Here is an 18823-nt window from a genome sequence, read left to right as displayed (position 1 = left end):
TAGTGTTTCAGGATTGAACTAATATTTTTCCTAAAGATAAAAAGGAAAAGAAAAAGATTTCTGACAAAGCCCATAAAGAAGCCCTCAAATAAAATTTATAATTAGCTTTAATGATAGAGAGGGCTTCACAAATATTTGACTCATTAAGCAGGTATTTTCTCAAGGCTGAATACTTTCAATAAACAACTCCAAGGCAAAGCTGAAGATGCTTCTCATATATCTGATGAGATTTCTGCCCTGGAAAGGAAGCCTGTGAGTCTGATGAAGTGAAGGACCACTGGGATTACAAACCTTTGAGACTGTGAGTTAATCTGCATGTGATGCAGGTTCAGGGTTGGAAGCAAAATAAAATGCACTATATAAATAATCAGACTTCATCGAGAGATTTTGCCAAAGGAGTAAAGGACACTGCCCTAGGACTTTCAGGAATTTTCAGACCACAGTTTGATAGAAGTAACCTCACTGGTGAAAATTTTTCTTCAAAACAAGTTTGAAAATGTTGCCCCAAACCCACTTTGATTAGCATTTAGATCACGGCTCTGTTCAAAACAGTGAACCAGCTTGCTGTTTTCAGGCTCATATTTACGTGATTGGATTGGATCTAAAAATAAAAGACAAGGGAGTGAATTACTGGTGCCGTGAACCTCACCTGAGCCATGAGCTCTCTTCAAATCTGCTCATTGCCCCCAAATTGATAGATGTAATGCAACAGCACCTGCCACTGACCAAGGAGACTCCAAGAAGCCTTTATTGTTCGTTTCCTTTATTTTTCTGATGAAAGGTAGTTCTTCAAAGCACTACTTTATGTATCAAAAGAATTATGACTACATATTGCAGTGGAACTTGGAGAAATTTTTAACATCAAACGTGAGATTTCAAAGGAATTTCATGCTTGTGCCTGGCTACTTTGGGCCCCACCAGAAATTTTCAAAAGGCTGACTCCTCAGATATCAAGGGATATTTGGGCAGAAAAGTTACAGGAAGCAGTGCAAGATTTGGGTAGTGACTTATTGAATTTGAACTTGTATTTTCAAGTAATTTCAAGTAAGGCGTGTCTTTCATTTCTTTCTTTAGTATTTCTTCATTGATTCAATATGTAGTTATGGAGCACTTCCTCTGTGCCGGGCAGTGGGTCAGGGGTGACCTCAGGCTAGGGGCATCACCACCAGCAGCCTTCCTTGCTTCATGGGCACTGCTGGAAGAGCCTTCCTCAGGGGCGGTGGTGAGGAGTTGATGAGATCCATCCATGCATATTTTTATGTTCAGATGTGCAAGCACCCTCACTCATATAAGTGTTTTATAAACAGTTCAATGCAGAAAGCCAGGATAGCATGTGCTCATCAGCATGGGATCTGGGGTCAGAGTGTCTTGGTTTGAAACCTGGTTCCATGACCTGGCGGCTGTGTGCCAGAGTGCAAATCACCCAATTGCTCTGAAAAATTAGGATAATCCTAGTACCTAGCCCATTTGATTGACGTGAGAATTAAACGAGATGATATTTGTATGTATATAAATATACACACATATGCATATATATGCACACACATATGTAAACACAAACACATGCGTGTATGTATGTATATAGATATCTATATAGTTTAAAGTAGTGCTGACACCCAAGAGCTTAACAAACTTGATTCACTGTCACTGTTGTTAGTCATCTGCTTTTGTATGACCTGGCCCTTCTGGGTACCTAGTCCAGTAACCAGCTCTGGCTGAAGAGCACCCCGGGGAGGTGCCTTCAGTGAACGTCATTCTCGATTACCAGTTGGATCACATCACTCCCAAGCTTCAACCCATCAATGACTGACACCAGCCGGAGCCTTAGGAAGTGCTCCCTGCCGAGCTGACCAGCTCAGGCTCTGCCCACCCAGGCCTCTCAGCAGGAGCCTGTCTGCCCAGTGCCTCCAGTGTTCCTCTTCTCTCTGTTTGTCCCACAAATCACATTTGCGTGTCCCAGAGGAAGCCTTGCCTGCCTCCTCTGTGCCCCCTGCTCTGCCCCCACCTCAGTCTGGGCTGGGTGCCCTCCTCAGAGGTGCCGCCCACCACCGTGTGGTGTCCTGTCCTGGGTCCCCTCTCCCCCTCGGACTGCAGTAATTTGGCCCCTAGAGTGGTTGTCTCTTCCACCCAGGGAATCTGCTCAGGTGCAGGCAAAGGGTCCCACCCATCATTTTCTTCTCGGGGCTGGCACACTTCTTGGCCCAGAGTGTTCTGAAAGAATGAAGGGCCAACTCAAGTGCTCTAAAAAGTAAATCTTCTAATTGTTTTAAGACAATGATTTATTTTGAACCCACAATGGTATTTTCCTGCTTATGCACTTTCAAGCTCACTGGGTTATACTCTGAAATACCTTGTATTTTCTACAGATCTACATCATCCTCAAAGGATGGAGATTTGTCACCACTAAGTATAAATGAACACCTGGTTTCAAAATCAGTTCCCTCAGATGAAAGAAAGAGGAATGAGGCACCTAAAAGGCCCCAGGCACAGTTAAATCCTTTATGAACTTTTTCTCATGGAATCTGCATCTCATGGAATTTGTGAAGTAGGTGTCATCAGGCCCATTTTACAGATTAGGAAATGGAAATCCAAAAAGTAAGTCACATGTCCAAGTCCACCAAGATGGAAGATAGAAATTCTTGGCAATTCAACTCAGGCTTGCATTTGTGGAATGATTCTACCACTTGCAAGTGTGGCTACTTGGAAAGAAGCAACGTTCATCAGTCTGTATAAAATATGGCATTGACAGTGTCTTGTACATATGCAGTAGCGGACTTACATATTCAGCTGTTGAATGAATATAAAACATTGCACAACATTATCCTATATCCCTATGCACAGTGTGTACAGACACACATAATTTCAAGTCTGTACATACATACACAATGAAAAAGAGATTTATTGAACCATATGGGAGGGGGGAAAAAAAACCCTGACTCAAATCTCTGCCAAGTCTGTAAGTTTAGAAATGGTAAGGTAATTCCATTTACTTTTAGTGGATTGTTAAAAATTTCCTTACATTGTTGGATAGCTCCTTTTCTCTCAGGTAGATCTGGAATCTGAGGGCAGATGACCCCACATAGAGCAACGTAAAAACATTTGTTGAAATACAGTGAAACGGTTCCAAACCACCATGCTCTTATGTGACAGTTCCATTTTCCGCCTGGTCTATCATCAGCTCTGCTCTGGGATGTTGGCATCTGTCTCACCAAGGTCCACATGACTCAGTGTCTGGGGGGATGTAGGCAAATAGATCATCTATTACACACTAGCGGAGGAAGGACTGTGATAATGGGTGAATGACACTTGTACAAAGGTTGGTAAAGAACTCGCTCCTTTCATTGCCTTCAAAGAAGCCCAGCCAGCCCACAGAAGCTACTCTGGTATAGGGTGACCTTCCTTAACAAATATAGCACAGTGCTTATAAACCCAGATTCCACAGCCGGAATGCCTGTGGGCAAAAGCTAGTCAATGACTGTGTGAATGAACAATGGACCTCAGTAAATACTCTGCATTACACTGAACAGTCCCTTTACTCCTATTCGACCAGGGCTGCTGCTGCTACTATTACTACTACTACTGTTACGACTGGAACTACTACACTTCCTCCTCTTCCCCTTCCTCCTCTTTCTACCTCTCCTCCCCCTCCTTCCTCATCTTCATTTGCATATTGTTATGTTTGTTACTACTTGTGTCAAAATTACACAGGGGAACAGTTCCAAGAATCAAATTGTGCTGAAAGTTTTGTTACAATATAGCAACAATCCCTATCACTTTCTCCCTGATTTCTCCCTCTCCATCCATTTATCTCTCCCAGGCTATAATTGTGGTATTTAGCTCCTTATCTTGAAATGACCGATGTACAGGACTCCTTGACTTTTCATTTTCCGGCTCTATCTGAGGGCTTCCCACTATGGAAGATGAGTATGTAGCAGGCTTTCCTTCGTGTGCCCCCACAAGACACACTCATCTTCCTATTTCCTCACTTCCCCTAATGGGGTATTATTGTATTTTTGGTTAGGTCAATTTTTAGGGGTTAGGTGATTATGATTAAGCATGTTACGCAGAGATGATTCATTTAGTAAATTGTATGATATGCAATGTCCTGTCCAACACTTTCATTCCCTGGAGTTAAAAATTATCTTCTATTTATTGCTGAGTTTTTTCTCTGAACTTCTCATTTATTCAACTTCAGATTCTTTGCCAAATAAATAAATATCTCAAGGCAGCCAGATGTCTTAGGAATTCTATCAGCTCACTCTTCCTGAAGAAGTCTCTCCCAGGGTCTTCTGATCCGACTCCAATCAGAACTGGTCATGGTCTACACCGCAGGCACAACTGACATCCTTGACCCACCCATCATCCGGAAGATTTCCTTTGCCTCTCTCTTCTTTGCTGGAGCTCCAGCTTTCCGTATTCCATTTCTTCCTCCTTGATTTAGTCCTTCATTTTAGTGGAGTCCATGTCATTTTCTAACAGCTACTTGAGAAAAGGTATATGAGAAGTATAATTTTTGAGACCTTGAACTTGTGAAAACGTACATCTCACGTTTGATTGATAAGCATGTTTCCACTGCCTTCTGGTGTTTGATAGTCCCAAACTATTGTTCTACAGTGCAAGCTTATTGGATCCAAAGTTTGTTTTGATGTATGTCTGTTTCTAGTCACTCTATCCTTCAGTCTGGAAATTCATATATTTCAGGTCCAGGAGATATTCTTTATTTCACTGATGATTTCTTCCCCTATGTTTATGTTTTCTCACTTTTCTTTCTTCCCTCCCTCCCTCCCCTCCTTCCTTCCTTCCTTCCTCCCTCCCTCCCTTCCTTCCTTTCTCTCTCTCTCTCCCTCTTCCTTCCTTCTCTCTCTCTCTGATATTGAACTTACTGTACTCATCCTCTAATTTTCTTATATTTTCTTTTTGTCTTTTTATTCTACTGTGCATAGGATATCTTCAAGCTTTATCTTCCAACACATTTATCTTTTGAATTTTTCATTTCTACATTCATATTTTTAATTTATAAGAGCTCTGATCTGATGTTTGTCCTTTGAATTTTAAATACACATAGTACTTCTTATTTTACAACTGCAGAAATCTTTTCATCCCGCTGAAAATACTGATTATTGTTCTTTTGATAGTGTCTTCTCCTGGCAGAGTCTCTGTTTATTCCAAGCTTTGTTTCTTTTTCCATTTGACTGCGTGGCTCTCACTATTCATGTTAGAAGATTTCTCTGGATGTCTGATAATCTTTAGTTGTCACTAACTTAGTTGGGAGCTTATAACAAATGAGCAGGGCTTGCTGACCCTGAACTACACTCCAAGGCTCTCGGGGAACTTCTGATGTCTAAATCTCTTTCCTCTTGGCTCAGCCAAACCCCCACTGAAATCATTCAGGTTTCCATTCAGGAGGAGGAAGGCCTGAGCCCAGCTGGAAGTGGGGAGGGTGTGTTATCTGAGCATCTGGTATGGATGCGTCTACTTAGTCGTGCTATTTTCAGTACCATATCCCAACTCAAGAGGCTTGATGTCTTTCAGTCCAGACACTCTCTATTTTACTCTCCTGAGGGAACAAACCTTCAGTCTTCTGCTTGGAAGAGGAAGGGACAGCCATCCAGTTATTCAGGATGGGTAAGCAGATTGGGGGTTCTCAATACATCTTAAAAGGCTTTCAAACAATGAACCTCATTTTAGCCTCTCTTTTACCCCCTCTTCCTCCTTCCATCGATACTGGTGACTGTCCATTCCTGAGCCTTGCGGGGGATTCTTTAGTGCCTATCAATTCATGGTTCTTCCCAGGGACAACTCAAAATTCAGGTTCTGGCGTCCTAAACCATTTACTACTCTACATCTTCTTTCTAATCCCCCTCGCCACCATGTTTTGCTATAGTCTCCTCTTTAGTTTTCCCCATCCTTGTGAATTTACCATTTTTCAAACCCTCCTTACTGTCAATTTATGGAGATTTTAGAAAGGAGAAACCCTAAGTGTGTGTGTGTGCACGTGTGTGTGCTTCATCTACCGTCTTTACCCTGAAGCTCAAGTTCTTGTCTTTCCCAAGTCCTCCAAAACTGTATAAGTTAGAAGAAGATCCACTAGGCACAGTGCAAGATGATGGGTGAACAGATTTGGAGCTACTCATGCTGGCGCCCTCCTCTGTGGTCAGAGAGAAGACTTTATAATGAAACCATTGCTTTCTCAAGCCTCTCGCTGGCCTCCTGCCTCTGCAGTCAAACTTGCCTTGCTCACCAGGTTGGATGTGGTAGTGCTGTGCACAGGCGGGGAGAAGCAAAGGCCCTGAGGAAGCAGCAGAAACTCAGAGCTTATATCCAAAGCCCAGAGCCAGAAATGAAGCTTCCCAAGAGGAAGAAATCCTCCGTGATGCACAGCATGGATTTCAAAGTAAGGAAAGGAATAGAGTAGAATCCTTCACATTCCCATCTCATGCCACTGTGACTTTTCTAACCTGACGCTAGAGGGACAGAACATTCCAGCCTCCCAAAGACACACCAGAATGGAGAAGCAAAGGCCAACCACAAGCCACGTCTCTAAGCCGTGGGGTACCAAGAGAGGAGGTTACACAGGCAGTGGGAGTGTTCCACCTCGATGCATGTGACAAGGGAGTAGGTAGAGAAGGTAAAAGCAATAATAAAGCTGTTCTGCTTTTTATGATCTCCATGTACTGCCACTTCTAAAGAATGTCAGTGAGAAAATACTCTCGATGGCTGCAGACTCCTCCCATCACACCCTACCACCCAGCATCCCTCCAGCAGCCTGGTTACCTGTGGATGATGTGATACCTCTGCAGATACTCCAGGGCCAGGGCCAGCTCGCAGATGTAGAGCTTCACGGCCCCCTCTGTGAAATGTACATTCTGTTGCAGGTGATAACGTAGGTCCCCTCCCAGCAGTAGGTCCACCACCATGAACATGTCCTCCTCGTCCTGGAAGGAGTACCTAGGAGCACCGAGGGGCAGAGAAAGTTAGGGATGGAGATGACTCCAATGCCCTCAAGACCGACGCCCCCATTTTACAGAAGAGCAAACTGAGGCTCAGAGAGAGGCACTGATGCTGCCTAAGTTACAGGGTTCTATGACAGAGCACCAGTCCTCTGGCTGACAAATGGCACTTGAACCAATACTGGACTCCAACATGTTACTTTGTTTTTAGTACATGCTTTAATTAGATGTTGTCAGGACTTAAGTAGCTGGACTCCAGAGCTGCAGCCCCTTCTCCACTCATTCCCCTGTCCTCCCCACACATGCCGCTCCCCACAAGGATCTTGTTTCTGCAGCCCTTGAAGGCAGTGACGCTCTGGTAAGACACACCCAGGCTTTAAGGGAACTGGCAGTTTCTACTCACATTGCTTCTCAGAACCCGGCCAGAGCCCAAGCCCTGTGGAGAGGCCACGAGAAGGAGGACCAAGGCGCTCTGTTCAAGAGCCCCAGCTGAGCATTCAGTGACAGCCAGCGCCAACCAGTAGCCATGAGAGTGAGCCACCTTGGGAATTTGGATATTCTGCTGCAGTCCCAGCTGACATCACATGCAGCAGAAGAGCCGCCCCGATGAGCCCAGTCAACTTACAGAACATGAGATAATGAAATGGTTGTATTTTGAGCCGCTAAGGTTTTGAGTGTATTTTTCCCCCAAAGCAACAGAAGTTGCACTTAGGTCTTTTAAGGGCTGAAGCACCAACATAAAAACCCTGAGAATGGCGTTAAACAATTGTAAACTAGAATCACATCATAAAATGTCGTCACATTCCATACAGAACCATGAACTGTAATAAGGGCATCACAGAATGACAGGATGTCGTCCTGATGCTTAGATCTGTGTCTCAGATCCTCGACTATTAGACCTGGGCCAGCCAGGCCACTCCCCTCGTTCGGCAGAAGAGGGAAGGAGGGCCTCAGTGAGCCACTGTCAGGGTGAAAACAAGACTCAGACCCCCCACTCTCATCGAGCTCTTACAACCACACACTGCTGACATGCTGCTGTAACATGTACTTGCTGTGTTTCCCTGACCTGGGCATGTGGCCCTGAGGAGGGAGCCTGACTCGGCCACAGGACAGGTGACAGACCATGTGCTTACGGGATGAGGGATTCCAGGGGTGGAAGGAACCTTAAATGCCATCTAGTCCCACCAGCCCTCTATTACAGAGATTGGGATCCAGAGAGAGAAGAAATGGCAGCCCCAAAGTCACAGTTCTCCTTGTATATCTCACCTGCTCTTTATACGGGTCAGAATCAAAGCAAGGAGGAGGGGGGTGATATATTGTGACCCCAAGCTTTAAATTTACCAGAAGTTTACAGAGTACCTGTCCTGTGACAGGCATTGGGCGGTGTGCTGGGGACACGGGGACAAAGCAATTGTCCTCACTCTGAAGGGCACACAGTCCCCTGGGAGAGAAGGGCTAAGTCAACAGTCAGTGGTCATGCAGGGGGACAGGGGCTCTAGAAGTCCCTCTGGGGTGCAGTGGGCACGTGGAGGGAAGAAGTCAGCTCTCCAGCAAGTGAGGTGGGTGGAAAGGTCTTTGCAGATGAAGGGTACCCTGGGTCTGGGACACACAGGGACTGTGACCCAGACAGAAGGACAGCATGAACCTTCTGGTGCTGGGAGTCCAGGACTCTGCAGGGTCTTGGGGACAGCACCTCCCATCCCCCCAGTTTCAGCATCTTAGCCACTGACAATCCAAGGGTTATGATGCAGACCAGCTTCTTCCATTCTCTTTCAGGCTCACTTCAGGGCTAGAGCAGTGGCTGCCTGCCCAGGCACGAAAGAGGTGGTCCAGGGGTTTGTGGGGTTGTCCAGGACCACCTGGAGGGCACCAGCTGGACTTTATATTTGGTTCCGGACAAGTATAAGCTGTCTGGTGCGTGATCACTGCTCCAACTGATGCATTGCAGGAGTTGGATGCTCGTGAAGAGGTTAAAAAATAACGCTTGTCCAGGAGCCTTGCCCAAGGTAGGCTCCCAGCCTGGAGGCACTGGCCTTTTCCAGACACTATTTTTTCTGGGTGGACTGTCTGGGCCCATGCGAGGATGGAGAGAATCAAACAAAGATGCTCTTGACACACTGGGGCATGGAGCAGGTAACCAAGGGCCTCCTTGGCGAACACTGTAAAAGCCACGCTTCAATCTATCTTTCAACATGGTCATAGCCATCTGTATTAACCTTTTCTCTTTCATGGGAACTTTAGAATAAATGTATCTGGTTTCTTGAAAACCTCTGACTTTTGTTGGAATTATGTTGAATTTACAAATTAAAGAGAATTAGCATTTTTACGATGCTGGAACTCTTCAACCTTTCCATGAACATGAAATATCTATTTATTCTGGTCTTCTTTTTATATTTGTCAATAAAGTTTTATAATTTTCTACTTAAGGGCCTGGCATGTATGCATTTTTTTATGACTTTAACTTTTTCTTTTATATTGGAGTATAGCTGATTAACAATGTTGTGATAGTTTCAGGTGCATAGCAAAGCAACTCAGCCCTACACATACATGTATCCATTCTCCCCCAGACTCCCTTCCCATCCAGGCTGCCACATAACACTGAGCAGAGTATTCTGATATTTTAAAATAAATTTTATTGCTATTGTGAAGATAATCTTTTAAAGTAAGGTGTACTAAATTGTCATTGCTAGGGGAAAATACACTCCGGAATTGCTTATGTTTATCTTAAATCTAGCAGCTTGGCTGACCTCTCAGTTATTAGTTCTAATACCTTTCTTATATTTTTTCCACTTATTATATGAAGATGATTATGTATTCTACAAAAAACTGCCATGTTTATACTCTTGCAATCCTTATGCTGTTTACTTTTTCTTGTTTTATTTTACTATCCAGGACCTCCAGTAAAACACTGATTATAAGAGGTGATGCTGGGCATTTTTATCTTGTTCTGGAATTTAGTAAACTGTTTCCCCATTAAGTAAATTGTTTGCTGTAGATATTTGAAAGAAAGTTGCTTTCTAGACTGCTAAGAATTTTTATCAAATGGGTTCAAAGGTTTTATTTTATTTTTTTAACATTAAACTGTCTTTGCATTTCTAGACTAAACCTTACTTGATAAACACACATACATATATGTATATCTATGTATATAGATATACATATATATGTGTATCTGTGTATTATATATAACATATATAATAATAAATATATAAGTATATATCTATAATATATATTTTAAATTTATAACTTATATAATATATATAATATAATAATGTATAATAAATATATATATAAGTATATTATACATAACATATACTATATATATATATATATATATACATATATATATATATATATATTTTTTTTTTTTACTGGGTTCAGGTTTATTCATTTAGGATTTTTGCATCAAACGTTCCAAGTGACACTGGCTTACATTTTCCTACCTGTGTCCTGACCCTGTTTTGGTATCATGGTAATACTGGCTTTGTATGATGAAGTGATTTTGTTTTGTCTATGTTCAAGAAGAGTGTACAAGAGACATCATTTGCCTGTAGCAAGTCTGGAGTCAAAACGCCCTCCACTCCCCCACCTATGATTCACTTGGGATTCTCCCTCCTCACTTAAGGCATACCTGTTGGAGCTGTCTGCTGATTCCTGCTCCTCCCTCTCAACAAAAGATGAGAACATGACTAGAAAGTTTACGTGCGTCCTCTGGCCACTGGGTTGGTTCATCAGGCCCCCTCAGAGTGCTCCTGGGGTCAGTGTGTGGATGAGGAAAGACAAGCCTCTTCCTCTAGGTGTGCTCAGCTAGAAGCTGTAACTGAGGCTGTCTAGATCCTGTTCCCCAAAATGAAGATAAGACCCATCTGTAGAGTGAAGCTGCAGAGAGTCAAGCAGGGCAGAAGGGCTGAAAACAGAGAGAGGCCCTGCTGGAGGTGAGGGCTCCAGCCTGGGCAGAAGAGCGGTCTGTCCCTGAACTTCCTATTTACATGGGCAATGACTGTACTTTTTGATTTAAGCTACTTAACACTGTGTGTCTGTCACTTGGAATTGAAAGAGTCATCCGATGCATCTTTCCACGTATTTGCTACTGGAGATAAGCGTTTAGATGCTCGGAAAGAAATGACAAGAATCAGCTGTAACCCGCTCCTACAGATGCTCAATTTGTATTCTAATAGTTGATGGACTATTGAAACGCTATGTTAATGACCAGTGAGTTCTTGCACCCTCACTTCACAGCTAAACTGTCAAAGGGCATCTCATTCAGTATTCCATCAGAACTTTTTGGAGGAGCAACAGGAATTTTCAGGGGAGAAACTTGCAGACCAGAATGAATTCTAAAGAGAAAATCCAAAATGCAAAGATAACAATAATTTAGGCAATAACTCAGATTATGGCTTTTTCTCGCTGCAGATCCGTTGTCACCCTGGGCCATGGACCCTACATTCTCCAGGAGACTCAATGTTATTATCGGAGAACAGAGAATGACCTTGCATTGATCTCTCTGTAGTTTTGTGCCATTCCACAGCTCTGTGCCATGGCCTCTTTTGCTTCTTATTGGACTGGAATTATAATTATGTTCTCATGATGCTGTTGCATATTGTCGGGGAAATGATGGAGATCACAAATGAAAAACCTGCACTTGATTGCAGTAATGCTGACCATGGAGAAATCTGGATAATTAGGCTCAATATGCAAGATCAAAGAAGGTCAGGAGCTGGGATGGCATCAGTCCTGGCCTGGACATTGACATAGGCCAACATGAAGAATCCAACATCCTTTGGGTTTTAAAAAAAATGTATTAATTTCCTACCTTATTCCAAAACGGATTAAAAGTGACTTGCAAAATACATATAACATAATACACTTAAAAATAAGTAAGCCACAGACCAAGTCAAGGACTAATAAAGGAATACAAGAAAATGGATGCAGGCAAAAATACCCCAATCCATGCCCAAAGAACTTGCCTGCTTGCCTGAAGTAGGCCATCAATGCATTTCTAACCTTCCCAGCAACCAGAGCAAAGTGAGAATCATGACCAGCTTCATGATTCAAGGGTCAAAGTGAAAAAACAAATCAATTGTTTATTTTTATGTTTCATACGTTTATTGCTGGTGCAGAAGCCAGAGAGAAATCTCTCCCACTGGATTCTTATAAAGATGGCATTCTGTAACGTGGTGATCAATGAGTTATATAAAATAGCTCTGAACAGAGTTGCAAGTTTAACGGGATTTTTGTATGATGCGCCTCAAGATAGACTGAATGCATCAAAGTCCAATTCCGTAAAAGCAGTGCTACATGGGGCAACAGCAAAGTGGTCTGGGCGTCATGCTCACAGATGAAGCTTTCTCAATAAAAGAAATGCTGGTGAATGGCCTCAGGGACTACTTCACAAATATGAGCTCATGCACACACCGACAAACACTCAGTAGGCTTCTACTACGCATCCAGCCCTGTGCCAGAAGCTGGGATTCAGGGGGAGAAGTTGCCCCAATAGGTCACCCGAGTTTGGGAGAATCATAAGGGGTCTGCAGTTTGATGTCCTGTGCCAGGACAAGTGCCCCCTGATGATCCATTGCTGCATTTCCATTTTTTGCCCTTGGCCATGGACTTAACAGTCCCAAAGACACTCATTGTTGTCACTCTCTCATCCCTACCTGCTCCCTCACAATGCTCCCTAATCCCACCTCTCTACTCTTATCCGTCACCCCCTTCCCAGTTTAGAGCAGTGGTTTCCAACCAGTGTTCCAGTGGGGACATCTGATGACATCCCGAGACATTTCTGGTTGTCACACTGGCAGGGATGCTACTGGCATCTAGTGATTAGAGGCCAAGGATGCTGCTAAACATCCTACAATGAACAGGATGGCCTCATGACAAAGAATGATCTGCCTCGAATGTCCAGTTAGAGCATCTCCAGCACTCCCTCTCACTTCATCTCACCTTGCCCAGTACCTGGTCTCTTCAACCAAGGTGTGTTATTAATGGCTGGGGAGGCATGGAAATGAAAGGGACCTTCTGCAGGAAATCCTAAACCTTCTTAGTCTGCCAGCAGCGCAATGCCACTTGACCACTGGAAACAAATGCCTTTCTCTACTTTTCCTGATGCAAAAGGAGTCAACTGCCCAGAGATGACTCCATGGGATGGTCATTCTGGAAGCCCTGGCAGCAGGACAAGCCACGTGTCTCCAACATTCATCTCCTCTGTCCTTAATCTGTCCACCCACAAGGACGAGGAGCCGAGCGTCTCCTAAGACCATTTTCTGTCCAATTTGATCTTCGAGGGGGAGCAGATAGAGAGGGGGGCTCACCCACCATGCTCACTTCCAGCGATTCTCAGAGACTTAATATCCAGCAAGAGAGGAGCTAGAAATACCCTCTAGACTAAGAAATCCAATAATGGGATGTTGGGCCTTCCGTTAGCTCATATCAGACAGATAAAAAGGAGCTTATCAAACCTGAACTGTGCTTGATACATATGCCTTTAATAACATTCACAGTAATAAGCTGTTTTTAAAATTTTTAATTTGACTTCAGCCACAAAAGTCATCAAGCCATTCGAACACGCTAGCCCTCACTGTTCTCACACTAGGCTGATTCTGGCCCTGTCTCTGTCCCAGGAGATTACTGGTTAGTTTCCATCTGCCGCCCGTAAGCCAAGTGCCATCAAGGGGAGACTCTCAAATGCCATCCAGCTCCCCAGGCCAAGGTAGTTTAGGGCAGGAGAAATTGTGGGATGATGCAAAGGCAAGATGCAAGTCCACGGCCCTCCCCACCTGCCAGCTACACAGTGGGATTTGCAGACCCTAAAGTGTCATCTCTTTGTGTCAGTGCAGGACACTGTTCTTGTGGCTTACTAGTTTAATTTATAGATTAAATCTGTGCTCGCTTCTGCTTACTTCTAAAAGTTTTGCAGAGCCTAACAAAGTAAGACTGATGGATGCGATGGAGAGGAAAAATGTGGAACAAGAGAGAGGCGAATGTTTTGTTCACATGGATAAACTGATTGTGAGCATGGTTCAACCTCCTTCACAGGACAGAGCAACAAAGGCAATGCAGAACAGACAACCCACTCTCACTGTCTGATTGAATGAGATGGAGCCAAACATCTCCCCTTGGGCTGAATTCCAAAAGAAATGTATAATTTGCATTCCTTACAAAGAGGAGGCATGGAGTAAGAAATAGGAAGCAAATAATGGTAATTCACACTTGTGGAGTGTTTCCTATGCACATTCCAATATTCATGACAGATATTGGTCTGTAGTTTTCGTTCACTGCCCTGTCTTTTAAAAAATTATTTATTTATTTATACAGTAGGTCTTTGTTGGTTATCTGTTTTAAATATAGCAGTGTGTACATGTCAATCCCAAACTGCCAATCTATCCCTCCCTTCCCCCCTTCCCACCGGTAACCATAAATTCATTCTCTAAGTCTGTGAGTCTGTTTTTCTTTTGTAAATAAGGTCACTTGTATCATCGTATTTTTTTTAGATTCCTCATATAAGTGATATCATATGATATGTGCCTTTGTCTGACTTACTTCACTTAGTATGATAATCTCCAGGTCCATCCATGTTGCTGCAAATGGCATTATTTCATTCTTTTTAATGGCTGAGTAATATTCCATTGTATATATGTACCATATCTTGGTGGACATTTAGGTTGCTTCCATGTCTTGGCTATTGTAAACAGTGCTGCAATGAATAATGGAGTGCATGTATCCTTTTGAACCATGTTTTTCTCTCGATATAGGCTCAGGAGTGGGATTGCTGGATCATATGGTAGCTCTATTTTTAGTTTTTTGAGGAACCTCCATATTATTCTCCATGGTGGCTGTACCAGTTTACATTCCCATCAACAGTGTAGGAGGGTTCCCTTTTCTCCACACCCTCTTCAGCATTTATTTTTTGTAGACTTTTTAATGATGGCCATTCTGACTGGTATGAGGTGATATCTCATTGTAGTTTTGATTTGTATTTCTCTAATAATTAGCGATGTTGAGCATCTTTTCATGTGCCCCTTGGCCATCTGTATATCTTCTTTGGAGAAACGTCTATTTAGGTTTTCTGCCAATTTTTTGATTGGGTTGCTTGGTTTTTGGATATTGAGCCACATGAGCTGGTTGTAAATTTTGGAGACTAATCCCTTGGTGGTTGCATTGTTTGGAAATATTTTCTCCCATTCTGTGGGTTGTCCGCAAATCAATCAGTGTGATACACCACATCAACATATTGAAGAATAAAAACATGTGATCATCTCAATAGAGGCAGAAAAACCTTTTGACAAAATTCAATACCCATTTATGATAGAAACTCTCCAGACAGTGGGCATAGAGGGAACATATCTCAACATAATAGATATATGACAAACCTACAGCTAACATCATACTCAATGGTGAAAAGCTGAAAGGATTTCCTGATCAAGAACAAGACAAGGATTTCCACTTTTGTCATTTTTATTCAACATAGTTTTGGAAGTCCTAGCCACAGCAATCAGAGAAAAAAAAAGAAATAAAAGGAATACGAATTTGAAAAGAAGAAGTAAAACTGTCACTGTCTGCAGATGACATGATACTATACATAGAGAATCCTAAAGATGCTACCAGAAAACTACTGGAGCTCATCAATGAATTTGGTAAAGTTGCAGGATACAAAATTAATATACAGAAATCTGTTGCATTTCTATACACTAACAAAGAAAGATCAGAAAGAGAAATTAAAGAAACAATCCCATTTACCATCACATCAAGAAGAACAAAATAACTAGGAATAAATTTAACTAAGGAGACAGAAGACCTGTACTCCAAAAACTATAAGACGCTGATGAAAGAAATCGAAGACAACACAAACAGTTGGAAAGATATACCATGTTCTTGGATGGGAAGAATCAATATTGTTAAAATGACTATTCTACCCAAGGTAATCTACAGATTCAGTACAATCCCTATCAAATTACCAATGGCATTTCTCACAGAACTAGATCAAAAAATCTTAAAATTTGTATGGAGACACAAAAGACCTCGAATAGCCAAAGCAATCTTTTTTTAAAAAAAACCCAAACATTTATTTATTTATTTTTGGCTGTGTTGGGTCTTTGTCGCTGCGTGCGGGGTTTCTCTAGTTACAGAGAGAGGGGGCTATTCTTTGTTGCGGTGCACGGGCTTCTCATTGTGGTGGCTTCTCTTGTTGCGGAGCATGGGCTCTAGGTGCGTGGGCTTCAGTAGTTGTGGCACATGAGCTCAGGAGTTGTAGCTCACGGGCTCTAGAGTGCAGACTCAGTAGCTGTGGTACATGGGCTTAGCTACTCTGTGACATGTGGGATCTTCCTGGACTAGAGCTCGAAACCGTGTCCCCTGCATTGGCAGGTGGATTCTTAACCACTGCACCACCAGGGAAGTCCCCCAAAGCAATGTTGAGAAAGCAAAACGGAGCTGGAGGGATCAGGCTCCCTGGCTTCAGACTATACTACAAAGGGAAGTCCCCCAAAGCAATGTTGAGAAAGCAAAACGGAGCTGGAGGGATCAGGCTCCCTGACTTCAGACTATACTACAAAGCTACAGTAATCAAAACAGTATGGTACTGGCACAAAAAACCAGAAATATAGATCAGTGGAACAGGATAGAAAGCCCAGAAATAAACCCATGCACCTATGGTCAATTAATCTATGACAAAGGAGGCAAGACTATACAATGGAGAAAACAGTCTGTTCAATAAATGGCTCTGGGAAATCTGGACAGCTGCATGTAAAAAAATGAAACTAGGACATTTGTTAACATCATACACAAAAATAACTTAAAATGGATTAACGACCTAAATGTAAGACTGGATACTATAAAACTCTTAAAGGAAAACATAAGGCAGAACATTCTTTGACATAAATCGCAGCAATATCATTTTTGATCTGTCTCTCAGAGTAATGGAAATAAAAACAAAAATAAACAAATGGGACCTAATTAAATGCAAAAGCTTTTGCACAGCAAAGGAAACAACAAACAAAACGAAAAGACAATGCACTGTCTTTATCTGCCTTTGGTATCAGGGTAATACAAGTTCACAAATTGAATTGGGAAGTGTTCACTTCTCTTCTGTTTCCTGGGAGAGACTGTATAAAATTCTTTAAATTTAATTCTTTAAATATTTGGTATAAGTCTCCCATGAAAGTATCTGGACATGGAACTCCATTTTTCAGGAGCTTTTAAATTATAAATTCAATTTATATAAAAAAGATAGAATTAAGTTAATTTTTTCTTGGTTAAGTTTTGGTAGTTTGTGGATTTTGAGGAATTGGTCCATTTCTTCTAAGTTGTCAAATTTATGAGTATAAAGTTGTTCACAGTATTCCTTTAGTATCCTTTTAATGGCTGCAGAGCCTGTAGTGATAGCTTCTGTTCCATTCCTGATTTTCTTTATTTGTATCTTCTCTCAGTTTATAGTTTTCAGTCTTGCTAGAGTTTTATCAATTTTTTTTGAAGAACCAGCTTGTTGTTCCAATTGATTTTTTTTTCTATTGCTTTCCTCTTTTCAATTTCATTGATTCTACTCTATTGTTTCCTTCTTTTTGCTTGCTTCGGGTTAAGAAATTCTGACATGCTACAACATAGATGAACCTTGAAGACATCATGCTAAGTGAAATAAACCAGTCACCAGAAGTCAAATACTATATGATTCCACTTTTATGAGATACTTAGAGTAGAGTAGAGTCAAAATCATAGAGACAGAAAGAAGAATGGTGGTTCCAGGGATGGGGGAGCTGGTAATGGGGAGTTATTATTTAATGGGTATAGATTTTCAGTTTTGCAGGACAAAAAGAGTTCTGAAAATGGATGAGGGTGATGACTGCACAACAATATGATGTACTTAATACCACTGAACTGTACACTTAAAAATGGTTACAATGGCAAATTTTATATGTGTATTTTGCCAGAATAAAAAAATAAAACAAAAAATAGAATCTGACTGATAGCACCTAAGTCTTTGCAGACGTCTCTTCAATTACATCTTCCTCTGTCTCCCAGATGGAACTACTTAATCTTTTTAAAAATTTTTTCCTTGTCTTACTATTTTATAGATATACAGTTGCACATGCATCTAAAATGTGTTGCTTGGTTTAGCATAATTTAAAATGTATACAATGATATTTATTATACAGCAGTACTTCTCTGTAATAATATAGGTAATGTATATTCAAGCTCTGGTACTTGTGAGGTGTACAAGTGGGGTCTCATATTCACATGTGAAATAATTTTTTTTCTTTCCAGAGCCCATTAGAGACTTCCTGGTTATCTCCTTTGAGGATGAATATTTTTTTCCTGGTTGACTTTTCAATGAAGGCACAGCCTTCGGAAGGTTCCCAGTTTATGTGGAGGTCTCAGTTCATACTCTCTGTCTTACATTCACCCAAGGTCTAATCTTCTACCTCTTGGGTGCTGAACCCTAAGTCCCAGTGTAACTGAGATCAGCACCCTCACCTGTTCCCGGGCAGCTATAGTGTCAGCTCACATCCTTCATGCTCTGGTTTTTGGTGGCTGCCTTACTTTTGGCACATGAAGATTTTCCTTTCTTTCAAGCTAAGTTCTGTACTTAAAATAATTTTAAAAAATACGTTTTGTCCCATGTGTCTTGGTGCTCTTACTGGAAGGCTTTTCATGTCCTATACTAGAGCACTGCTTTGCCAGAAGTAGAAACTGCCATGCAATCTTGAATGGCAGCTCTTTTTTTCAACCCTCACCACCCCTGGGACTCTTCATCAATCACTCCATTCACCTCGCCGCTGGCCAGCAGCTATGGGCACAGCAGAGTATGGCTTCTTGATCAATTGCTCTCATTTAGGGCATCTTAAAGATGGTGGATATGCGGTAGAGTGTCACTTCAAGCA

The 18823-nt window shown here is 42.0% G+C and overlaps 1 protein-coding gene across 1 annotated transcript in view; it reads right to left on the bottom strand.

The window, feature by feature from the left end:
- STK32B (serine/threonine kinase 32B) overlaps positions 1-18823 on the bottom strand; it is a 364152-nt gene that overhangs the window by 120172 nt on the left and 225157 nt on the right. Inside the window, exon 4 of the mRNA XM_024119534.2 lies at positions 6775-6948. Coding sequence (XP_023975302.1) covers positions 6775-6948 — 174 coding nt within the window. The remainder of the gene's footprint in view (positions 1-6774; positions 6949-18823) is intronic.

Source organism: Physeter macrocephalus, chromosome 7 (assembly GCF_002837175.3).
Source record: "Physeter macrocephalus isolate SW-GA chromosome 7, ASM283717v5, whole genome shotgun sequence".
Lineage (NCBI taxonomy): Eukaryota > Metazoa > Chordata > Mammalia > Artiodactyla > Physeteridae > Physeter > Physeter macrocephalus.
Note: the sequence above shows the minus strand (reverse complement) of the source record. Positions and strands in the feature narration are given on the sequence as shown.